The sequence below is a fragment of the Scyliorhinus torazame genome, chromosome 3 (assembly GCF_047496885.1).
Source record: "Scyliorhinus torazame isolate Kashiwa2021f chromosome 3, sScyTor2.1, whole genome shotgun sequence".
Taxonomy (NCBI): Eukaryota; Metazoa; Chordata; class Chondrichthyes; order Carcharhiniformes; family Scyliorhinidae; genus Scyliorhinus; species Scyliorhinus torazame.
In genome coordinates this window covers 310,746,413-310,771,990 of record NC_092709.1, presented here as the reverse complement: position 1 = coordinate 310,771,990, position 25,578 = coordinate 310,746,413, and the positions used below count along the sequence as shown (strand labels likewise).

The 25,578-nt window shown below is 45.6% G+C and overlaps 1 protein-coding gene across 1 annotated transcript in view; it reads left to right on the top strand.

Moving 5' to 3' along the window:
* Positions 1 to 25,578, top strand: part of uvssa (UV-stimulated scaffold protein A) — a 178,176-nt gene that overhangs the window by 123,480 nt on the left and 29,118 nt on the right. Inside the window, exons 12-13 of the mRNA XM_072497539.1 lie at positions 2,945 to 3,056; positions 15,565 to 15,748. Of these exons, the coding sequence (XP_072353640.1) occupies positions 2,945 to 3,056; positions 15,565 to 15,748 (296 nt within the window). The remainder of the gene's footprint in view (positions 1 to 2,944; positions 3,057 to 15,564; positions 15,749 to 25,578) is intronic.

The following is a 25,578-nucleotide window of genomic DNA, read 5'->3' as shown; positions in this document are numbered from 1 at the left end:
GTAGTATAACTAGTTTGCCAAGAGTATAATAGTTGGATTTGTATTTCTAGATAGTGATTGGATGAATGTGTGTGGGAATCCCATGATTATATCCAGTATTTATGACATTTTGCAGCAGTTGATGAAGCATGCACCACAGAAAACAGTTCTTCAAGTTTTTACTTAAGCAAGCTTTGAAAATGTTCATGGAAGATATTTTATTTTGCCAGATGAAAGACTTTACTCCACATTCCTACCTCAAAAATCTTCCTAAAGTCACTGACTTGCTGCACGTGATAAACATTTGATACTATCATCATGACTGTGTGTGACTGTTGTAGGGGATATATTGCAACTGACTAGGAAAACAAGTGCTGTAAAAATGGAAAATTGATCCACTGGTATGCACCATTAACTCTCACTAAGAATATGAGAGTACCTGTACCACTCAGCCCCCTTGATCATATGATCAAGGCCATATGATCAACTTTTCAAGATATCTGAATCAGTCATTTTTGTTGTAATTTCACACTTTCTTTCTGAATTATCCAGCTTTGGTAAAATATGGGTTGCTGCTAATAAGGCTGTTCTGGTCATTGCACATTGTTGCATGCTTTTTTGTTCTGTTTACCTGCTTCAGCTGTAAAATGCACTAATTTTTTGAAATTTGTCACAGTCATTTTTAGTAATGTACTGAAAAGCTTTGTAATAGGTGTGTCCAAATTGAATATGTATTCAACACCTGCCACTACCTTGTTTTATATTGGGTTTTAGTTGTGTAGAAATTGCTATGTGTATTGCATATGGCCCAGTATTGAACAGCCTTGTCAAAACACCCTTGTCAAAATTCAGTATTTTGGAGTCACGGTCTTGTGAAACTTCAAGATGTGGTTCACCATCTCTCAAATAAATCTTACCTGTATTTATTTCTAGTTATTCAATATTGTTCTCCAGCAGTGATGACTTGTGCTGGGAGTATACATTTCATAGAAAGATAATGAAGAATGTGAATGAACAGAGGGACCTACTGGTTCACATATGCTACCTCTGGAAGTATGAGTGCTAGGAGTTAAAGCCATGGCAAGGGACAATAGATTTGGGGGGTTTATAAATGGGGGGTGGGGGGGAGGGGTGTAGAATACAGTGTGAGGATATAATGCTGAATTTGCAAAACATTAGTTTGCAGTTGACATCAGTCTACAGTTAAAGTATTGTGGGAGATTTTAGGTGCCCATTATAGAAGGGACAGTAAGGCTTTGTACGAGGCACGTTTTTTACACCGAGGGTAGTGGGTGCCTGGAATTCGCTGCCAGAGGATGTGGTGGAAGCAGGGACGATAGTGACATTTAAGGGGCATCTTGACAAATACATGAATAGGATGGGAATAGAGGGATACGGACCCAGGAAGTGTAGAAGATTTTAGTTCAGACGGGCAGCATGGTCGGCATGGGCTTGGAGGGCCGAAGGGCCTGTTCCTGTGCTTTCCTTTGTTCTTTGTTCTTTGCTGTGGGCCTTTTCGCTCCTAAGTCAGATAGTCAGGATATTTCCCAGCTGTATGCGTCTCGGGGTGGGGGGGTGGGGTGCGGCGGTAGGAGGGGGGGAGGGGGGGCATTGAGGGTTGACGGATGAAACTAGGCCCACTGTTTAAAGCCTGTTTAAAGAAAAAACATTTCAGTTCAGTGTCCCAGTTTTCTTAAATATTAGGCCCATTAACCTTCACCCCACACATCCCCTCACCCCCACCTACTCCCAATGCACACAGATACCAACACATGCCCCCACCCACTTCTAATGGTCCCTCATACCTTCCATACCAACTCCTGACCTCCAAAAATCCCGATGGCCTCTTCTAGCCCTAAGTCAACTTAGTGCCAACTCATGCCCCCCTCCCCACCACCTTTGCCCTCAATCACAATTCGCTCAGTATCCACTTTAAGAAAACTTCAGGAGCCATTCTGAAATGAAATGAAATAAAATTCTAAATATCTATCACAGAATTTACTATAATATGCAAAAGAAACCTCCCCATATTTGTGAATTCCAATTCAATACATTTAAATAAACTCAAGTACTTAATCCCCCATAAAAATAAACATTTGCAGTCATAACCCCATATTAAAGACAGCTAATTCTTTGATAACAAATTTGGAGTCATACCTGGCACAAAGGAAAATGAATGTGATAGTTGGAGGCCTATCATCACTGCAGTTCCTCAGGGTAGTGTCCGAGGCCCAACCACCTTTAGTTGTTTCATCAACAACCACTTGAAACAGATTTTTTACAACTCTTTCAGACATAGGCTGGGATTCTCTGTTGCGAGTCTGCCCCACTACTGCTGCTAGTGAGGACGGAGAATTTGGTGCTCAGCCAAATCTCCCATTCACTGCAGTGGGACCGGAGAATCCTGCTGCCGTGACCGGACGGAGAATCCCGCTGCCGTGACCGGACGGAGAATCCTGCTGCCATGACCGGATGGAGAATCCAGCCAATAGACTTCCAATTTTTGTTTATTTTTTAAAATGTTGACAATTTAAATAACTTGACAGCTGACAGTTCTACAGATCCTATCCACTCTTCAAGAGCATTTACTATTTTTTTTTCCAATTAAGGGGCAGTTTATTGTGGCTAATCCACCTACCCTGTGCATCTTTGGGTTGTGGGGGTGAGACCTGCGCAGGCAGAGGAGAAGGTGCAAACTCCACACGGACAGTGACGTAGGGCCGGGATGCTAACCACTGCACCACCATGCCACCCCTTCAAGAGCATTTATGGCTTCTCTAAAGATTTATAACTGGCACACTATGGGATAAGCCCCTAGCTCCAACAGAAATGGGGTCTGTCTGAACTCAACGCCTGAGTTTAAACGGCCCTGATGAGCGTAAGTGCTCAAAGAGATTGACTTTATTTTATACTGTATGCAACATGATGCTCATTGCATCTCTTTTTGTGTCTATATGCTGTATAGTGTCCTTTCCATGGAAAGATTATCCCAAGAGATGAGCAAGGAAATCCTGTCAATCCAGAAGATATTCAAAGGCTGAAGCAAGAAGAACAGAGAAAGCAAGAAGCGCAAGCTGGTACGGTGGCATGATGTTTTGGTTAATGTCAGTGTGCTAACGTTATATGGTAAATTCCGGCTTGGATTGTTGAATATATGTCTTGAGTTATGTTTTCATTGATGCGCTGTGCAGGAAGGGAATAGTTGCGTTTGTAGGAAAGGTGACTGCAGCTCAAAACTTCAGACTTTAAATCAGAGACTTTAACACCGGGTCTTTTTCAAAGTTCCATCATTAGTACTTCCCAGTTATGGTACATTGCCATTAGTGCGATGCATCTTAATGTTCACAGCAGGTCTATTGTGTAGCACTGTATCTTGAAGCAGCAACAAGAAACATGTGGTGATATTTATTTGGGACGTACCATTAAATTAAAGTAAAATTGTGAAGAATCAGAATTGAGGTATTATTGCGTAACCATGTATAAAATGCAAGGGATAGTGACCCAGTCCAGCCACAGGCTAACTGTGATGTATACAATTTCTGCTATGCAATCAGACTGGCATTTTCATTGCACTTGCCGAGCCAGAAGATGCATCTTTGAGAACTAACTGAAAACATAATTTATTTATTGTGCAACATAGGTAAATAAAACATGTTGGTTGTTTTGCTTTCAATGATTAGAGGATAAAAAGAAGCATTAACTTACTGGGGTGAATTTCATTCTGTCTCTATTTCCCAACTACTTTCTTAATGATTTATCCTGTTGGTTAGAATACCCTGTTCTGTATTCAAGCAAGTAAATGTGATGCAGAAGGATAAGAGATAGTAGGCGGGACCCCCTCTCCCGGCCACGTGGTGTGTTTGTGGTGGTAGGGGCAGCTTGCCATTGGCCAGTGGCGGGATCTTCCAGCCCTGCTGATGTCAATGGGGTTTCCCATTGTTCATGCCCTCTGCTGCTGGAGGACCCGTGGTGGTGGGGGGGGCGGGGGTTGCTTATGGCAGGAACGACCAGAACATTCTGGCCAATATCCAGTACATTTGTGTTTTTTCACTAGTTCCACCTCTAAACGTAGGGGCCACCTATTAGGCTTCACATCTAAGTGTTCTAAAGTCAGCAATGGAGTCTTGGAGGAATCAACAAGAGAGGGGCCTACGTAAGCAGTCTTGAAGGATCCTGCAAACCCAGGGATCAAGGTTGTTCAGTCCCTTCAAGCTGCTCTTTGTCCATTGACACCAAGTCCTCAAGGCCTGTCCCATAAGACCATAAGACATAGGAGCTGAAGTAAGGCCATTCGGCCCATCGAGTCCACTCCACCATTCAATCATGGCTGATTTCAACTCCATTTCCTCAATACTACCTGCCCCTCCACCTATCTTTGTATCATTGGCAAACTTAGCCAGAATGCCCCCAGTCCCGTCATCTAGATTGTTAATATATAAAGAGAACAGCTGTGGCCCCAACACTGAACCCTGCGGGACACCACTCGTCACCGGTTGCCATCCCGAAAAAGAACCTTTTATCACAACTCTCTGCCTTCTGCCTGACAGCCAATCGTCAATCCATGTTAGCACCTTGCCTCCCATCAGATCTTCACTCATATTGGTTCAAATCATTTCCCCGCATCGGACCAGGATTGTAGTTGCAGTTGAGGAAAATCTGAGCAGGCAAAGGTTTTTCCCACTGGAGCTGCCCTTCTCCATGGATCCTGTCCAACCTCCACCAGGTAAAAAGCCTGGGCACAGTTATCTGATTGTCCCAATTTAACAGTTTCCATAGGGCGACATGGTGACACAGTGGTCAGCACTGCTGCCTCTCAGCGCCAGGGTCACGGGTTCAATTCCAGCCTCGGGTAGGGTCTGTGTGGAGTTTGCACTTCATTCCCGTCCCTGCGTGGATTTGCTTCCACAGTCCAAAAATGTGCAGGTTAGGTGGAGTGCCCATGCTAACTTGCACCTTAGTGTCCAAAAGATTAGGTGGGGTTACTGGGCTACGGGGATACCGGTGTGGGAATGGGCCTCGGTAGGGTGCTCTTTCCAAGGGCTGGTGCAGACCCAATTGGCCGAATGGCCTCCTTCTGTTAAGGAGTTGCCCCCTTGGCCCACCGTGAGGGCCACCACACCTGTCTATACCTGTAGTCATTCTCACCCATGTGATTCCCGACCCAGAGAATATGGTACTCAACCCGCTAGGTGCTGATGCGCGAGCATGAGCCTCGATCCAGCAGCCTGGGGTGGGGGGGGGGGGGGGGGGGGAGAGAGAGGGGTAGGGGCTGCACGGAGTGGAGCATCAGAAGGCGCCGGTTCCGTTTTCTCCCCGATGCTGGATTCCCCGTCTCACCGACAACTCCGCTGCTGGTGGCGCAAGGCGGAGCATTTTGCCCATTGACACCATCATTTCTGGGAGGGTTGAGTTTTTGAACCCTCATAGTCAGGAAGAACTGCTGTTTTGGCAAATATTGGAAGGAAATTGATCTCTAACACAGGGGATTTGTAAATATCATCTTGTGATTTTGATTGTTCAATCTTACCTTTTTTGTCAAAAATAATAAAGACATAAAAAGCTGGAAGTATGCTGCACATTGATCAGCATCTTTAAATTGAAATGGTAGAGTAACACTTCGATTGGGACCCTTCAGTGCAGGTTTTTCAGGTTTCAAGTATTTGCAGTTTTCTTTTAATCTGTGCTATAAATATAAAACAAATTATTGATGCAATAATGCCATTGTACCTGTTATCTCACCCATCCACATTACACGCCTGCTTGCAAGTGTCTTGTAAGATATTTTATCTGGATAACATTGTCCCTTTATGTCTATCTCTTGTGTAAATGGACGTCAAGAAAAACGCTTAAACTCAAATGATACTTTGCGTTTCCAAGGGTCAGATTTCAAAAAGCATAGTTTTCTGCTGTTGTTCCCAGACTGATTATTTTAGTCTTGATGTGCACATTTGATTTTAATGGATATCATAATGCACCAATCAAATAATTTGAGTTTTGTGCTATGTGTATCCAAGACCTTGAAGCAAGTGTGCGTTTAAAACCAAGCTCTCGACCATGTGTGTAATTTGTGATGTTAAATGTGCTGCTCTGCTACCTCCAGGTGGCTTTGAATCTAGAATTCACTTGGAATTCAGCAGTTTGAAGTGTTCAGTGTTCCATTTTAAAATAGATTGAATCCCAAATACTGTTTGACACAGTGAATGAACATAGACATAACAGTATTACAATCTATTTGGGAATGACAGCAGAAAAAGTGCATAGAACAATAGTGCTTCCTGTAGTCTGATCCTTTCTAAATCACTTGATTCTTTCCTAGTTTGCAGTGTTTACATAAAACCTTAAGTGTAACGCATATGCCCCACATAATGATGACTAGGCCTTGATACTATGAATCGATGATAAAGCACAGTGACCTACTAATCTGTAACTTTCATCCTTTCCAATGGATCGCACATAGAAGCAAATTAAGTACCTATTTTTTGTGTCAGTACTCAAGAATATCTGGTCTTTCAGCCTTTAGTGACTTGTTAACAAACAGGTATCAGGCCAACCACGGAAAGGCAGGCTGCTGGCCAGTCAGATGTGAAATAGCGTCTCTTTACTAACTACAATATTGATTTTTTTCCCCCCAAACTGTGTAATTTTTTTCACCATCAGTATAGTCAGCAACACTATATGAAGAGCTTTAGGGTCCATCAAGGCTCTAAAGACTGTTCTTCCTTGGCACTCTATTGATTTCTTTTCAAAGGCTTTTAAATTGGTCCTTCATTTTGTTGAAATGCTCATTTCATACTGACTGGGCCCCAGTATTTTTTGCCGTATTTATACAAGTGTCCCATTCATGGAGCTCTAAGCTGGTACCACCTTGTTGTTATTGGAAGGTCTTGTGTCTAACTGTGCTTTATTTTGGCCTTAATCATGGATTAATGGTTTCATTTTTTTGACTTGTGTTACTTTATATTTAATCTCTCTCAAGATTAAATAAATCTTTTGGATCAACTTTCTTCATGAGCCTCTCTTTCTCTTCTGCCTTATCTTGCTCCAGCTCCATTTGTGGGTGACGTTTAACACTGATATAACCCTGTGTGAATCACAGTATCGTTCTGAGGAATGATTTTTAAAAAGAACAAAATAACATCACTCCTTTCTCCCTAAAACTTATATCTGTTATTCTGTTTTTGTGTCTATTTGAAATCTAGGGTTGCGAGATGTCGTGATTTAGTTTTTATTAGTCTGCCATCGTAACTCTGTGTAAGATGGGCGTAACCTTCCGGGAAATAATATATATAGCTATTTACATCCTTTTTTTCTGTAGGTTCTAGCAGGAGATCTGTGGACCACTGAAATTTATTTTTAAATGATTTGACTGGAATTTTTTTATGGTGAACCTAGATATTAAGGTCTACGAATTCATCTAATATGGAAGCAAGGAAATGCGCACACATTTCCGGCTGGAATTGTGCCATCCACTATGTTGGAAAAGGACAGAAAATCCTTGTGCAGTTACCCATGCCTGAAAGCAAGCAGTGAGCTCTTTGCAAGGAAATAACGAGCTCAATGCATGTTTGCGACCCCACTACAAGATTTGTTTGACCTGAGGAAAGCCAGTCATTTGGGCCATAATCAACAAGGCAAGTTTTTGAAATAAACTTACCTAATTGTGGATCCAGGAAGTGCGGGAGAGTTGAGGTTATGATCCCAAAGGATGCCTTGAAACTGACAGACGCATATCGCAGAAGACATAGGTTGCGAAAGTATTACTCCATGTAGTCACTGTACGCCAATATATAATACCATGTGCAGCATAAAGTCATGGTTTATTGTGATGGTGTAATGGTGTGGTGTGCTAGCTAGAAAATCTGGAGGGTTGATATTGGGATGAATAGTGATAAAAGTTTTTTTTTAGGTAAGTTTGAATACTGGTGTCTGGAATTTTCTGCTGCTTCATGCCAGCGGGATTCTCTGGTCCTGGCAGCATGGGGTGGCTTCAATGGAAGTTCCAATTGACAGCAGCGGGAGCAGGGAACCCGCTGCCGCAAACGGCATGCTGCCAAGAAACACGCGGCCAGGAGGCTGGAGAATCCCACCCGGTGTTCCTTTTTTTTTCTATAAATTTAGAGTACCCAATTACTTTTTCCCAATTAAAGGACAATTTAGTGTGGCCAATCCACTTAACCTGCACATCTTTGGATTGTGGGGGTGAAACCCACGCAGACATGGGGAGAATGTGCAAACTCCATGCAGTGACCCAGAGCTGGGATCGAACCCGGGTCCTCAGTGCCGTAGGCAGCAGTGCTAACCACTGCACCACCGTGCCGCCCTCGGTGTTTCTTTTCATCTTGTTACAGCGTAGATGTTAAGCCGTTTAACAAGTTCTAATTTCTGTACCAAATCATTTTGATGCAGTGCTGCAAGATTTTTCAGTTGGGTGGCACTGTAGCATAGTGGTTAACACTGTTGCTTCACAGCTCCAGGGTCCCAGGTTCAATTCCCTGCTTGGGTCACTGTCTGTGCGGAGTCTGCACATTCTCCCCGTGTCTGCGTGGGTTTCCTCCGGGTGCTCTGGTTTCCTCAGTCCAAAGATATGCAGGTTAGGTGGATTGGCCATGATAAATTGCCCTTAGTGTCCAAAAGGGTTAGGTGGCATTACTGGGTTACGGGGATAGGGTGGTGGCGTGGGCTTAAGTAAGGTGCGCTTTCCGAGGGCCGGTGCAGACTCGATGAGCCGAATGGCCTCCTTCTGCTCTGTAGGCTCTATGATTCTATGAAGTTTTAGAACATAGAACAGTACAGCACAGTACAGGCCATTCAGCCCATGATATTGTGCCGGCCATTTATCCTAATCTAAGATCAACCTAACCTACACCCCTTCAATTTACTGCTGTCCATGTGTCTAAGAGTCGCTTAAATGTCCCTAATAACTCTGACTCCACCACCTCTGCTGGCAGTGCATTCCACACACCCACCACTCTCTGTGTAAAGAACCTACCTCTGACATCTCCCCTATACCTTCCTCCAATCACCTTAAAATTATGTCCCCTCGTGACAGCCATTTCCACCCTGGGGAAAAGTCTCTGGCTATCCACTCTATCCATGCCTCTCATCACCTTGTACACCTCTATCAAGTCACCTCTCTGCCTTCTTCGCTCCAGTGAGAAAAGCCTTAGCTCCCTCAACCTTTCTTCATAAGACATGCCCTCCAGTCCAGGCAGCATCCTGGTAAATCTCCTTTGTACCCTCTCCAAAGCATCCATATCCTTCCTATAATGAAGCGACCAGAACTGGACACAGTATTCCAAGTGTGGTCTAACTAGAGTTTTATAATGCTGCAGCAAAATCTCACGGCTCTTAAACTCAATCCCCCTGTTAATGAAAGCCAACACACCATACGCCTTCTTAACAACCCTATCAACCTGGGTGGCAACTTTGAGGGATCTATGTACGTGGATCCCAAGATCCCTCTGTTCCTCCACACTTCCAATAATCCTGCCTTTAACCCTGTATTCAGCATTCAAATTCAGCCTTCCAAAATGAATCACTTCACATTTATTAAGGTTGAACTCCATCTGCCACTTCTCAGCCCAGCTCTACATCCTGTCAATGTCCTGCTGTAACCTGCAACAACCCTCAACACTATCTACAACTGCCCCAACCTTGGTGTCATTGGCAAACTTACTAACCCACCCTTCCACTTCCTCATCCAAGTCATTTATAAAACCCACAAAGAGCGGAGGTCCCAGAACAGATTCCTTGTGGGACACCACTGGTCACCGATCTCCAGGCGGAATAGTTACCATCCACTACCACTCGCTGTCTTCTTTCGGCCAGCCAATTCTGTATCTAGACAGCCAAATTTCCCTGTATCCCATGCCCCCTAACTTTCTGAATGAGCCTACCACGGGGAACCTTATCAAATGCCTTACTGATATCCATATACACCACATCCACTGCCCGACCTTCATCAATGTCTCTCGTCACATCCTCAAAGAATTCAATGAGGCTTGTGAGGCATGACCTGCCCCTCACAAAGCCATGCTGACTATCTTTAATCAAACTATGTTTTTCTAAATAATCATAAATCCTATCTCTCAGAATCCTTTCCAATATTTTCCCACCACAGACATAAGACTGATGAGTCTGTAATTCCCAGGGATTTCCCTATTCCCTTTCTTGAACAGGGGAACAACATTCGCCTCCCTCCAATCATCGGGTACTACTCCAGTGGAGAGTCAGGACGCAAAGATCATCGCCAATGGCGCAGCAATTTCCTCCCTCGCTTCCCGTAGTAACCTTGGGTATATCCTGTCAGGCCCAGGGGACTTATCTATCCTGATGCTTTTCAAAATTTCCAGCACATCCTCCTCCTTAATATCAACCTGTTCGAGTCTATTAACCTAGTTCACACTGTTCTCATGAGCAACAAGGTCTCTCTCTCTAGTGAATACTGAAGCAAAGTATTCATTTAGGGCCTCCCCCATCTCCTCAGACTCTAGGCACGTTCCCTCCACTATCCCTGATCGTCCCTACTCTCACTCTGATCATCCTCTTATTTCTCACATAAGTGTAGAACGCCTTGGGGTTTTCCCTAATCCTTCCCGCCAGGGCTTTTCAATGCTCTCTTCTAGCTTTCCTCAGTCCATTTTTGAGTTCCTTCCTGACTACCTTGTAAGACTTTAGAGCCGAGTCAGATCCTTGCTTCCTCAACCTTACGTAAGCTTCCTTCTTCCTCTTGACTCGAAGCTCTACTTCTCTTGTCATCCAAGGCTCCTTCACCTTCCCATTCCTTCCTCGTCTCAGTGGGACAAAACAATTCAGCACTCGCAGCATGTGCTCCTTAAACAATCCCCACATTACTGTTGTGCATTTCCCCAAGAACAATTGTTCCCACGTTATGCTCCTCAGCTCCTGTCTAATAGCAGTATAATTTCTTCTCCACCAATTAAATACCTTCCCATACTGTGTGTTCCTATCCCTCTCCATGACTATGGTAAAGGTCAAGGAGTTGTGGTCACTGTCACCGAAATGCTCTCCCACTGAGACATCTGACACCTGGCCTGGTTCGTTGCCGAGCACCAAGTCCAATATGGCCTCTCCCCTAGTCAGCCTATCTACACATTGAGTCAGAAATCCTTCCTGTACACACCTGACAAAATCTGCTCCAGCCAAACCATTTGCACTAAGGAGGTTCCAGTCAATATTAGGGAAGTTGAAGTCACCCATGACAACAACTCTGTTACTTCTGAACTTTCCAAGATCTGCCGCCCAATCGGTTCCTCTATCTCTCTGCTGCTATTGGGGGGTCTATAGAAAACTCTCAATAAAGTAACTGCTGCTTTCTTGTTTCTAACTTCCACCCACACTGACTCAGTCGACAAACCCTCCTCAACTACCTCCTTTTCTGCAGCTGTGATGCACTCTCTAATTAACAGTGCCACTCCCCCGCCTCTTTTACCTCCCTCCCTAGTCTTCTGAAAACATCTAAACTCCGGAACATTTAACAACCATTCCTGCCCCTGTGAAATCCATGTCTCCGTAATGGCCACAACATCGTAGTACTGATCCATGCTCTAAGTTCATCTCCCTTATTCCTGACACTCCTTGCATTGAAACAGACACACTTTAACCCATTCCACTGAGTGCAACTTTGTCCTATCAACTGTCTTTCCTTCCTCACAGACTTGCTGCATACTATTTCTGCCTGTTCAACAGCTACCCTATCCTCTGATCCGTAACTCTGGTTCCCATCCCCCTGCCAAACTAGTTTAAACCCTCCTGAAGTGCTCTAGCAAACCTCCCACCCAGGATATTGGTGCCCCTCCAGTTTAGGTGCAATCCGTCCTTCATGTACAGGTCCCACCTTCACCAGAAGATATCCCAATGATCCACATATCTGAAGCCTTCCCTCCTGCACCAGCTCTGTAGCCACGTGTTCAGCTGCACTCGCTCTCTGTTCCTTGCCTCACTTGCATGTGGCACCGGTAGCAATCCTGAGATCACTACTCTGCTTGTCCTGCTCTTTAGCTTCCAACTTAACTCCCTAAAATCACTTTTTAGATCCTCATCCCTTTTCTTAGCTATGTAGTTGGTGCCTATGTGCTTCTTCTGGTTGCTCCCACTCCCCCTTAAGAATCCTGTAGACTCAATCCGAGACATCCCTGGCCCTGGCACCCGGGAGGCAACATACCTTTTGGGAGTCTCGCTCGCGACCACAGAATCTCCTATCCATTCCCCTAACCATTGAGTCTCCTATCACTATTGCTTTTCTATTCTCCCCCCTTCTCTTCTGAGCCACAGAGCCAGACTCAGTGCCAGAGTCTTGGCCGCTAGGGCCTTCCCCCCGGTAGGTCATCCCCCGCAACAGCATCCAAAATGGTATACTTGTTTTGAAGGGGAACGGCCATGAGGGATCCCCGCACTGTCTGTCCGTTCGTTTTCCTTCCCCTGACTGTAACCCAGCTACTCTTGTCCTGTACCCTGGGTGTGGCTACCTCCCTGTAACTCCTCTCTATCACCCAGTTAGATACACATGGGGAGAACAATAATCAGACTTTAAAAAATCCTGTAAACCTGGTTCAATTTGTATGTCTTGGATTTGAGTAGAGTATTACTCAAACTCCAGGTGACTTTTTATAGGTAACTTTTTCCTGTATGCAAACATAGAAAATAGGAGGAGTAGGAGTATGCCATGTGGCCCTTCAAGCCTACTCCGCCATTCAGTGTGATCATGGTTGATCCTCTACCTCAACATCATACTCCCACACTCTTTCCCCTACTCCATGACACCTTTAGAGTCTAGAATCGATCTATTTCCTTCTTAAATATATTCAGTGCTTTGTCTCCACAGCCTTCTGTTGTAGAGAATTCCACAGGTTTACTATCCTGAGTGAAAATGTTTCTCCTCACCTCAGTCCTAAATGGCCTACCCTGTATCCTGAGACTGTGACCCCCCTGTCCTAGACCCCACCCCGCCAGAACAAACATCAACTCTGTGCCCAGTCTTGTCAAAACTTTATTCATTTCAATTAGATCCTCTCTCATTCTTCTAAATTCCAGTGAATACCGACCCAGTTGGTCCAATTTCCCCTCGTACAACAATCCTTCCATCTCGGGAATCAGTCTGGTGAACTTTTCCTGCACTCCCTATATGGCAAGTATATCCTTTCTTCGATAAGGAGACTAAATCTGCACACAATACTCCAGGTGTGGTCTCACCGAGATCCTACAAAGCAGTAAGGCATCATTGCTCCTGTACCCAAGTCCTCTCAATGAAGGCCAACATACCATTTGCCTTCCTAACTGTTTGCTGTACCTGTATGTTTGCTTTCAGTGACTGGTGCACCAGGGCACCCAAATCCCTTTGTGCAATCAACATTTCCCAATCTATCACCATTTGAATAATACTCCCATTCTGTCTCTCTATCAGAAGTGGATAACTTCACATTTATCTAAATTATACTGCATCTGCAATATATTTACCCACTCATTCAATTTGTCTAAATCAGCTTGAAGCCTCTTAACACCCTCCTCCACCACTCACATTTCCATCAAGTTTTGCGTCCTCAGAAAACTTGAAAATATACCTTTGGTTCCCTCATCCAAATCATTATGCATGTTGTAAATAATGGGCCCAAGCACCAATCTCTGAGGGACTCCATTAGTCGCTGCCTGTGGCTTCAAGAAAGATCCATTTATTCCTACTCTCTGTTTTCTGTCTGCTAACCAATTCTCAATACATACCAATATATTACTCCAAATCCCATGAGCTTTAATTTGCAAGCTCACCTCTTATGTGGGACTTTATCAAAAGCTTTCTGAAAATCCAAATGCACCACATCCAGTCATTCACTCTTATCTATCCTGCTAGTTATGCTTTCTAAAATCTCCAGTAGGTTTGTCAAATATAATTTCCCTTTCATAAATCTGCGTTGGCTTTGCCTAATCCTGTTGATATTTTCCAAGTGTCCTGTTATCACACCCTTTATAATGGACTCGAGCACTTTTCCTACTATTGATAGCTTAACTGGTCTGTAATTCCCTCCCTTTTTAAAAAAAAAAAAAAAAATCTGAAGGTGGGGAGGCAGGGGTAAGTTAGGACTTGGTGATTTTGAAACTGCCAGAGAAATGAAAATACGTTTAAATTTTCAAGTAAAATTAGATTATTCTTCTGAATTATTCTCGAGTTATGGGTGTCACAACAAGGTCAGCATTTATCGCCCATTCCTAATTGTCTCTGACTCTGTACCAGCACGGTCGCATAGTGGTTAGCACAGTTACTTCACAGCTCGAGGGTCCCAGGTTCGATTCCCGGCTTGGGTCACTGTCTGTGTGGAGTCTGCATGTTCTCCCCATGTGTGCATGGGTTTCCTCCGGGTGCTCCGGTTCCCTCCCACAGTCCAAAGATGTGCAGGTTAGGTGGATTGGCCATTCTGGATTGCCCTTAGTGTCCAAAAAGGTTGAGTGGGGTTACGGCGATAAAGGGAGCTAGAGTGGAGGCGTGGGGCTTAAGTAGGGCGCTCTTTCCAAGGGCCGGTGCAGACTTGATGGGCTGAATGGCCTCCTTCTGCACTAAATTCTATGATTCTATGAAACGATGATGGTGAGTCACCTAGAACCTCTGCAGTCCACATGATGAAGGTATTCTCACAGTGCTTATATAGGGAGTTCCAGGATTCCTACGAACAAGGAACGGCAACATATTTACGAGTCAGATGTGTTTTGGAGGTGATACTGATGCCAGGCTTCTTTCAGCCTCCAACGGTGATAGGAAATTTAATTCAAGAAGAAGTCATTTACAGATAATTAGCTTAGATCTTAGATGTGGGATCTTTCTAGGGCAGCACAGTGGCGCAAAGATTAGCACTGCTGCCCCACGGTGCTGAGGACGCAGGTTCGATCCTGGTCCCAGGTCACTGTCTGTGTGGAGTTTGCACATTCTCCCCGTGTTTACGTGGGTCTCACCCCCAGAACCTAAAGATGTGCAGGCTAGGTGGATTGGCCACGCTAAATTGCCCCTTAATTGGGGGGAAAAAAAGAGTTGGGTTCTCTGAAAATTTTTTAAATTAAATGTGTGATCTTTCTATTATTTTATCTATTTGGTGAATTAAGAGAAAAGACATGTACTGACAATAAATCAGAATCTTATAATAATAGTTTATGAGCTTTGTTATCTTTTGTAAAAGAAATTTACTTGATATTTTAAACTCCTAACAATGCTCCACCATTTTAAAATGTGTGACATTCAAAAGGAATCTAATGGGTGGGATTCTCCGATCCTGCTGCAGTGAGTGGAGATTTGGCTGGGTGCCAAATCCTCCGTCCTCGCTGGCATCGAGTGTAGGGCCTTAGCGAGGCGGACTGCCAACAGAAAGTCCTGGTCAATGACTCCTGTTTGTAAAAGCAATTACCAGCCAAAGTTCGCTGCTCATCTCCTGAGGACAAATGCTTGCGTAGATCTTAAATCAAAGCTTGAAGATATTGGAATAAAGGAAGTCGAAACAATGTGGATTAAGAAGGTTAGAAAAGGCATAACCGCATAACTGATACTCTCAATGTTGTAGGAAATTCATGGATTTTCTTTCCTTACAGACTGGCGGGATCCAGAATTGATGCGTGAGATAGAAGCTGCCACAGGTGTAGACCTTGGTTCTTCAAAATGTAACCAAAAAAGTAAAAAGGGAAAAGGAAAGAAGAAAAAGTATCCAAATCTCACTGATTTGAAACAGCAGAGTAATACATCTCGATCACGGCTCGAGAAACGAGTGTTTAACAAGTAAGTACTACATTCAGTATTTTCTTTTGAAGTGTTCCCGGTTCTATTAGTGTGGGAATGGTTACTTTCAGCTGTGCTTACCATGATGCATTGAGACAACTTTTTTGAAAGTCAATACATAGGTCAGATTTTATGTACAATATTCGGGTGCGCGCCCGCCCCAGGCTGACGAGAGATTTCAGTTTTCAGGGGCACGTGAGAATCTGAGGCATGCCTGTGGACAAGCAAGAAGCCAATTTAATTTAATTAAACAACCAGTTAACCAAAGTTCCATGTTGCCCGTTTGCCTTTAATGTTGGTGGGTGGGCCAATCGGAAAGGCAATCTTTACGTTTAAGCTGCAAAATCCAGGTCGAGACGAAAGGTCAGGGCTCAAATCAAATTAACACATGTGTCTGGGGACTGAGGTCTGTATATGATGTGCTGCGTAGGCCCTCGCGGCATAGTTTTTCCATTTATATTTATTTCTCACAGGTGAGCAACTCCCTGAGACTACTCCGCAGCAGCTGTCCCCACGAGGGAGCATATTGGAAGCACCAATCTGCGTGCTTCCTTTTTTTGGCGCTCTCCCTCTTCCCACCTTCCCCAGCAGAGCTTAGTCTTTCACAGAATACATTTCACACTGGCTGACTGTTAATTGACTGGCCAGCCTGAAATTGCGCTCAGTCGCCGGGAGCGCGTTCCACCCCCACGTCCGGACCTGCCGAGTGTCCGGGTCCAGTAGATCAAGAAGTTGAGCCATAATTGTTTTACATAATCAGTATTTGTGGTCTGGGCACATGGGGTGAATCACAGGAGAGCCCAAAATCGGACTCTGCACCAGGCGCAAAACCTCGCCGGCGCAATCTGGACCTCGCCCTCGCTGGGCGTTATCCAGATAATATTCAAATGAGCCACTCCCCTGGCACCTGGGCACCTTGGCACTGCCACCACAGCACTCTGGCAATGCCAGGTTGGATGTAGAGATCGGGCAGCTTTTCAAAATGGAGCCCCGATTTGTGCTGAGCTCAGCTACCCAGTGCAGTAAATCTTTCCAAGCATGACCTCGAAGGGGAGAAACACTCTGAGGGCCCAAAAAGTAACTAAGTGCCATTGAATAACCGTGTCAGTCTTGGCACCGCAGCCGCCCAAAACCGGACTTTGAAATTTTCTGTGAATCGCACCCTACATCTCTTTATCAAATTGGAGGTTTATCATTTAGTTTTGATGCATTATCCAACAGTTATGTACACTGTTTTTCTTTTGCTACTAATTCCAAGGTATTGTCGGTGCAGGCTTGGAGGGCCGAAGGGCCTGTATCTGTGCTGTACTTTTCTTTGTTCTTTGTTGTTTGTTGTTGTATTCTGGCAAATCTACACTAATACAGCATCAAATGAGGCCACTTGGCCTTTCTTTGAAAGTGCTATCCAATTTATCCCAATTCCCTGCTATTTCCTTCTAGTCCTGCACAGTTTTCCTCTTCATGTACTTATTTAATTCCCTTTGAAAATTGCTATGGGATCTACATTCACCACCCTTTTAGAAAGTGCATTCCAAATCATAACAACACATTTAAAAAACAGACCATCCTTATGTCACCTCTGGCTCTTTTGCAATTACCAAACTTGTCTCAGGCAGCACGGCGGCACAGTGGTTAGAACTGCTGCCTCACAGCGCCAGGGACTTGGGTTCAAATCCGGCCTTGGGTGACTGTGTGGAGTTTGCATGTTCTCCTCATGTCTGCGTGGGTTTCCTCCGACAGTCCAAAGATGTGCAGGTTAGGTGGATTGGCCACAATCAATTGCTCCTTACTGTCCAGAGATGTGCAGGTTAGGTTACATCCGATATAACGTGTATAGGGCGGAGTGGATCGGTGCAGACTCGATGGGCCGAATGGTCTCCTTCGGCACTGTAGGAATCCTATGATTCTACTGATCATCCTGCCAATTAATGCTATCAGCACCCTTCATAATGTTGAATAAGTATATCAAATCTCCCTGTAACTTTCTCAACTTTATGGAGAACAAACCCAGTTTATCTGGTCACACCACTTGACCAAGTCTTTTATCCTGTGCCACCCTAGTAAATCTCCTATGCACTGTCTCTAAGGTTAGCGTGGTGCCCCAGAAATTAACACCGTATTCCAGCTGGGACTTAAAGGTTCAGCATAACATCCTTTCTTTGTCCTCTGTGCCTCTATCGATAAAGTCCAGCAACATGTATATCTGGTTACAGTCTTCTCAACTTATTCTGCCACCTTCATAGACTTGTGTGTCTGTTCCCTGTGCATGGCTCTCTCTTCTTGCACTCCCTTTAACAATGTGCCATTTAGTAAATAATGGGGAGGCGGGGGCGGGATTCCCGCCAGGTCGGTCGGGGGCCTTTGGCAGCGGGCCCACTGGCGATTCTCCGGGCCCCAATGGGCTGAGCGACCGTCCATTTTTGGCCAGTCCCGCCGGCATGAATCACTCAACGCGCACCGGCGGGACCTGGCAGGTGAGTATGCGTGGGCGGTCCTCGGGGGGGGGCCTGACCCGCGATCGGGGCCCACAGATCTGCGGGACGGGCTTGTTCCGTGTGGGAATTTCTTTCTTCCACGCCGGCCCCTGTAGGGCTCCGCCATGGCTGGCACGGAGAAGAGACCCCCACCATGCATGTGCCAAAATACGCAGGCCGGTCTGCATATGCGTGGAATCACGCCGGCCGTGCTGCGCATGCGCGAGATCCCACCGGCCCTTCGGCGCATGCACAAACCTGCGCCATACCTTTGGCACCGGTGTTTTCCCGCCAGCGTGGGGACTTAGACTCCAGAAGGGAGAATCCCAGCCTATGTCGTTCCTCATTCTTCGTATCAAATTGAATCGCTTCACACCTTTTTGTTAAATTTTGCCTACTTTATGTCTATGGCCATGCCTACCTGAAGTCTATTGCGATGCTTCTTAATGTTTACTATGTTTGTTTTTAGAATTTAGTGGTGCCTCCAAACTTTGAGGTTGTGAAATAATCTGTAGTGGCATTTCAGTGTACGTACTAAGGAATGCTGCATTGTTGGAGGTGCAGACTTGGTTAAACCAAATTCCCATCTGCTTATTCAGGCGGGTTTGAGAAGGGACGCCATTTAAAAAAGCAACAGTGGTATTCTTCTGATCATTTGTCGCTCAACCAATGTCACCATACACCGATCAACCGGTCACTTAAATCAGTGGCTGGCTCCTTCCTATTACACTTTCATCATTCCACAACCAAACCACACAAAATATAGGTGCAATATAAATGACAACTATTTCATGTCCTGACCAAAAAGTTATGTTCTGCAGTGCTCAGAGGGTTAATTAATCTTCTAGCCTTTTTTGCCACGAGGAAAGAAGAAGCTTGAATTTTTCAAGTAATAAAATCCTGCTGTTCCTGTCAATAGAATTTAGTGAGTGGTTGCACAGGTCTGAGATGGATATCATTTCATTTACAGCACCACACAGTGCGGTGATGCTGATGCCAGACTTAACATTACACACCAGGACATGTCAAGGCCACTGAATTAGTGCTAAAGACTCCTCTTAAGAATTAGATATTTGGGCTGCAGCGCTGCAGTTTCCTAATTTCACAGGTCTTGGAGATAGAAATGATACTGTTAAATGTACACAGTGGCCTGGTGTGCTTTTATTAACAGAATGTATTTTCAAGGTATTACATAGCTTACAGTATTGATCTCTTTTGTAACTGCTGCAGGGGAAATCAGTGTTCAGACACTCGTATTTGAGTTATTGCAATTTATATTAAATTCAGGCTTTTCCTTTTGGCCATTTATTGTACAGTTTCATTCAAACCAATCATTCCTAATGAACCAGAGCTACAATACTAAGCATGTTTTGTGTTGCTGTAGATCAGTCCGTGCGATTGGGTGTAAACATTTTTTAAAATCCCATTAAAAGAAAGGCAGTTGCTTAAAACCAAATTAATTGATGTCGTTTGCATGAAATCCTTAAACCTTTTAGATACTGGTTGTCCCTTTTAAAGACTGGTGTGGGTGATTTCCAATACTAATTAAGCTAGAATGGCTTTGTTTAGGTTTTTCATACAAATGTGAATTGAAATTATAGAAGCGAGGCAGGAAGGTGCATGTAAAGATTTCTCGGAAAGGGATCCTGAACAAGTGGAAGGATTTTTCTGGAAAATGTTTGAAGAACATCGCTTCCTGGCCTTTCAGCCAAGCGTCAGATCAGACCAAGATGAGGTGCAATGCCTTTTCTTGTCAGCTTGAATCTTATGTGTCTCTCTTGTAGAGACCATGAATTGGATTCAGCTTTAATTTGAATTGGTTTTTGGAGCAAGCGAGGAGATGGATTAAGGACTTGCCCTGTCCACTGCGTATCGGCATTGTAACTTTAAGAACGGAATAAGAATTTTTAAAAAAGTTTGAAGACCACTGCTCTCCTCAAACCCTGTAGAATATAGAACATACAGTGCAGAAGGAGGTCATTCGGCCCATCAAGTCTGCACCAACCCACTTAAGCCCTCACTCCCAACCTATCCCCGTAACCCAATAACCGCTCCTAACCTTTTTGGACACTAAGGGCAATTTAGCATGGCCAATCCACTTAACCTGCACGTCTTTGGACTGTAGGAGGAAACTGGAGCACCCGGAGGAAACCCACGCAGACATGGGGAGAACGTGCAGACTCCGCACAGACAGTGACCCTGCGGGGAATCGAACCTGGCACTGTGAAGCCACAATGCTATCCACTGTGCTACTGTGCTGCCCCTGTAAGGCATAGTTCAAAACAATTTCGAGCAGGGGAGGAGAGGTGGGGTGATCTAACCAGAGGAAGGACAGCAATTTGGGTAACTGTAAGAGGGACTGGGAAGAAGCAGTCAGTGCAGGGATCCCCTGCGGTCGTTCCCCTGAGAAACAAGTATACTGCTTTGGATACTTGGGGGGGGGGGGGGGGGGGGGGGGGACTTACCAGGGGTAAGCCATGGGGTACGGGCCTCTGGCACGGAGTCTGTCCCTGTTGCTCAGAAGGGAAGGGGGGAGAGGAGAAGAGCATTAGTAATTGGGGACTCGATAGTCAGGGGCACAGATAGGAGATTTTGTGGGAGCGTGAGAGACTGACGTTTGGTATGTTGCCTCCCAGGTGCAAGGGTACGTGATGTCTCGGATCGTGTTTTCCGGGTCCTTAGGTGGGAGGGGGAGCAGCCCCAAGTCGTGGTCCACATTGGCACTAACGACATAGGTAGGAAAGGGGACAAAGATGTCAGGCAGGCTTTCAGGGAGCTAGGATGGAAGCTCAGAACTAGAACAAACAGAGTTGTTATCTCTGGGTTGTTGCCCGTGCCACGTGATAGTGAGATGAGGAATAGGGAGAGAGAGCAATTAAACACGTGGCTACAGGGATGGTGCAGGCGGGAGGGATTCAGATTTCTGGATAACTGGGGCTCTTTCTGGGGAAGGTGGGACCTCTACAGACAGGATGGTCTACATCTGAACCTGAGGGGCACAAATATCCTGGGGGGGAGATTTGTTAGTGCTCTTTGGGGGGGTTTAAACTAATGCAGCAGGGGCATGGGAACCTGGATTGTAGTTTTAGGGTAAGGGAGAATGAGAGTATAGAGGTCAGGAGCTCAGATTTGACGTCGCAGGAAAGGGCCAGTGTTCAGGTAGGTGGTTTGAAGTGTGTCTACTTCAATGCCAGGAGTATACGAAATAAGGTAGGGGAACTGGCAGCATGGGCTGGTACCTGGGACTTCGATGTTGTGGCCATTTCGGAGACATGGATAGAGCAGGGACAGGAATGGATGTTGCAGGTTCCGGGGTTTAGGTGTTTTAGTAAGCTCAGAGAAGGAGGCAAAAGAGGGGGAGGTGTGGCGCTGCTAGTCAAGAGCAGTATTACGGTGGCTGAGAGGATGCTAGATGGGGACTCATCTTCCGAGGTAGTATGGGCTGAGGTTAGAAACATGAAAGGAGAGGTCACACTGTTGGGAGTCTTCTATAGGCCTCCAAATAGTTCTAGGGATGTAGAGGAAAGGATGGCGAGGATGATCCTGGATAAGAGCGAAAGTAACAGGGCAGTTATTATGGGAGACTTTAACTTTCCAAATATTGACTGGAAAAGATATAGTTCGAGTACATTAGATGGGTCGTTTTTGTACAGTGTGTGCAGGAGGGTTTCCTGACACAATATGTTGACAGGCCAACAAGAGGCGAGGCCACGTTGGATTTGGTTTTGGGTAATGAACCAGGCCAGGTGTTGGATTTGGAGGTAGGAGAGCACTTTGGGGACAGTGACCACAATTCGGTGACGTTTACGTTAATGATGGAAAGGGATAAGTATACACCGCAGGGCAAGAGTTATAGCTGGGGGAAGGGCAATTATGATGCCATTAGACGTGACTTGGGGGGGATAAGGTGGAGAAGTAGGCTGCAAGTGTTGGGCACACTGGATAAGTGGAGCTTGTTCAAGGATCAGCTACTGCGTGTTCTTGATAAGTATGTACCGGTCAGGCAGGGAGGAATGCGTCGAGCGAGGGAACCGTGGTTTCCAAAGAAGTGGAATCTCTTGTTAAGAGGAAGAAGGGGGCCTATGTGAAGATGAGGTGTGAAGTTTCAGTTGGGGCGATGGATAGTTACAAGGTAGCGAGGAAAGATCTAAAGAGAGAGCTAAGACGAGCAAGGAGGGGACATGAGAAGTATTTGGCAGGTAGGATCAAGGAAAACCCAAAAGCTTTCTATAGGTATGTCAGGAATAAGCGAATGACTAGGGAAAGAGTAGGACCAGTCAAGGACAGGGATGGGAAGTTGTGTGTGGAGTCTGAAGAGATAGGCGAGATACTAAATGAATATTTTTCGTCAGTATTCACTCAGGAAAAAGATAATGTTGTGGAGGAGAATGCTGAGCCCCAGGCTAATAGAATAGATGGCATTGAGGTACGTAGGGAAGAGGTGTTGGCAATTCTGGACAGGCTGAAAATAGATAAGTCCCCGGGTCCTGATGGGATTTATCCTAGGATTCTCTGGGAGGCCAGGGAAGAGATTGCTGGACCTTTGGCTTTGATTTTTATGTCATCATTGGCTACAGGAATCGTGCCAGAGGACTGGAGGATAGCAAATGTGGTCCCTTTGTTCAAAAAGGGGAGCAGAGACAACCCCGGCAACTATAGATCGGTGAGCCTCACGTCTGTAGTGGGTAAAGTCTTGGAGGGGATTATAAGAGACAAGATTTATAATCATCTAGATAGGAATAATATGATCAGGGATAGTCAGCATGGCTTTGTGAAGGGTAGGTCATGCCTCACAAACCTTATCAAGTTCTTTGAGAAGGTGACTGAACAGGTAGACGAGGGTAGAGCAGTTGATGTGGTGTATATGGATTTCAGCAAAGCATTTGATAAGGTTCCCCACGGTAGGCTATTGCAGAAAATACGGAGGCTGGGGATTGAGGGTGATTTAGAGATGTGGATCAGAAATTGGCTAGCTGAAAGAAGACAGAGGGTGGTGGTTGGTGGGAAATGTTCAGAATGGAGTTCAGTTACAAGTGGAGTACCACAAGGATCTGTTCTGGGGCCGTTGCTGTTTGTCATTTTTATCAATGACCTAGAGGAAGGCGCAGAAGGGTGGGTGAGTAAATTTGCAGACGATACTAAAGTCGGTGGTGTTGTCGATAGTGTGGAAGGATGTAGCAGGTTACAGAGGGATATAGATAAGCTGCAGAGCTGGGCTGAGAGGTGGCAAATGGAGTTTAATGTAGAGAAGTGTGAGGTGATTCACTTTGGAAGGAATAACAGGAATGCGGAATATTTGCCTAATGGTAAAGTTCTTGGAAGTGTGGATGAGCAGAGGGATCTCGGTGTCCATGTACATAGATCCCTGAAAGTTGCCACCCAGGTTGATAGGGTTGTGAAGAAGGCCTATGGAGTGTTGGCCTTTATTGGTAGAGGGATTGAGTTCCGGAGTCAGGAGGTCATGTTGCAGCTGTACAGAACTCTGGTACGGCCGCATTTGGAGTATTGCGTACAGTTCTGGTCACCGCATTATAGGAAGGACGTGGAGTCTTTGGAGCGGGTGCAGAGGAGATTTACCAGGATGTTGCCTGGTATGGAGGGAAAATCTTATGAGGAAAGGCTGATGGACTTGAGGTTGTTTTCGTTGGAGAGAAGAAGGTTAAGAGGAGACTCAGTTTGCACTGAGTGCTGAATTTGGTGCTTTTTGAGTGCGATAGTGAGAGTTTGGTGACCGAGGGAGTTAGGTGAGGAGGGAGTAAGGTGCTCCTTTCATTTTGTTTCCGACATTTCCGCAAAGAGTGCGAAGAGAGCCAGGAGTTTACAGGAAGTGTAGCTGACTGGGAGCAGAGTCGGAGGGCGGAGATCTAGTTAGTCCACACAGCAGCTATATTCTTTAAGGTAAGAGGGGATGGAGGCTAGGCCAGTTACATGCTCCTCCTGTAGGATGTGGGTGGTGAGGGATACCACCGGTGTCCCCACTGACTATACCTGCGGGAAGTGCACCCAACTTCAGCTCCTCAAAGACCGTGTTAGGGAACTGGAGCTGAAGCTGGATGAACTTCGGATCATCCGGGAGGCAGAGGGGGTGATTGAGAAGAGTTACAGGGAGGTAACCACACCCAAGGTACAGGACAAGAATAGCTGGGTTACAGTCAGGGGGAAAAAACAAACAGGCAGACAGTGCAGGGATCCCTCGTGGCCGTTCCCCTTCAAAACAAGTATACCATTTTGGATGCTGTTGGGGGGGATGACCTACCGGGGGAAGGCCCTAGCGGTCAGGTCTCTGGCACGGAGTCTGGCTCTGGGGCTCAGAAGGGAAGGGGGGAGAATAGAAAAGCAATAGTTGTAGGAGATTGAATGGTTAGGGGAATAGATAGGAGATTCTGTGGTCGCGAGCGAGACTCCCGGAAGGTATGTTGCCTCCTGGGTGCCAGGGCCAGGGATGTCTCGGATCGTGTCTTCAGGATCCTTAAGGGGGAGGGTGAGCAGCCAGAAGTCGTGGTGCACATTGGTACCAACGACATAGGTAGGAAAAGGGGTGTGGAGGTAATAAACAAGTTTAGGGAGTTAGGCTGGAAGTTGAAAGCCAGGACAGACAGAGTTGTCATCTCTGGTTTGTTGCCGGTGTCACGTGATAGCGAGGCTAGGAATAGGGAGAGAGTGCAGTTGAACACGTGGCTGCAGGAATGGTGTAGGAGGGAGGGCTTCAGGTATTTGGATAATTGGAGCGCATTCTGGGGAAGGTGGGACCTGTACAAGCAGGACGGGTTGCATCTGAACCAGAGGGGCACCAATATCCTGGGAGGGAGGTTTGCTCGTACTCTTCGGGAGGGTTTAAACTAATTTGGCAGGGGAATGGGAACCGGATTTGTAGTCCAGCAACTAAGGTAGCCGATATTCAGGACGCCAAAGCATGTAATGAGGCAGTGGGGAAGGGAACACTGACAAAGGAGAGTATTTGCAGGCACGGAGATGGGTTGAAGTGTGTATACTTCAACGCAAGAAGCATCAGGAATAAGGTGGGTGAACTTAAGGCATGGATCGGTACTTGGGACTACGATGTGGTGGCCATCACGGAAACTTGGATAGAAGAGGGGCAGAAATGGTTGTTGGAGGTCCCTGGTTATAGATGTTTCAATAAGATTAGGGAGGGTGGTAAAAGAGGTGGGGGGGTGGCATTATTAATTAGAGATAGTATAACAGCTGCAGAAAGGCAGTTCGAGGAGTATCACCCTATTGAGGTAGTATGGGTTGAAGTCAGAAATAGGAAAGGAGCAGTCACCTTGTTAGGAGTTTTCTATAGGCCCCCCAATAGTAACAGAGATGTGGAGGAACAGATTGGGAAACAGATTTTGG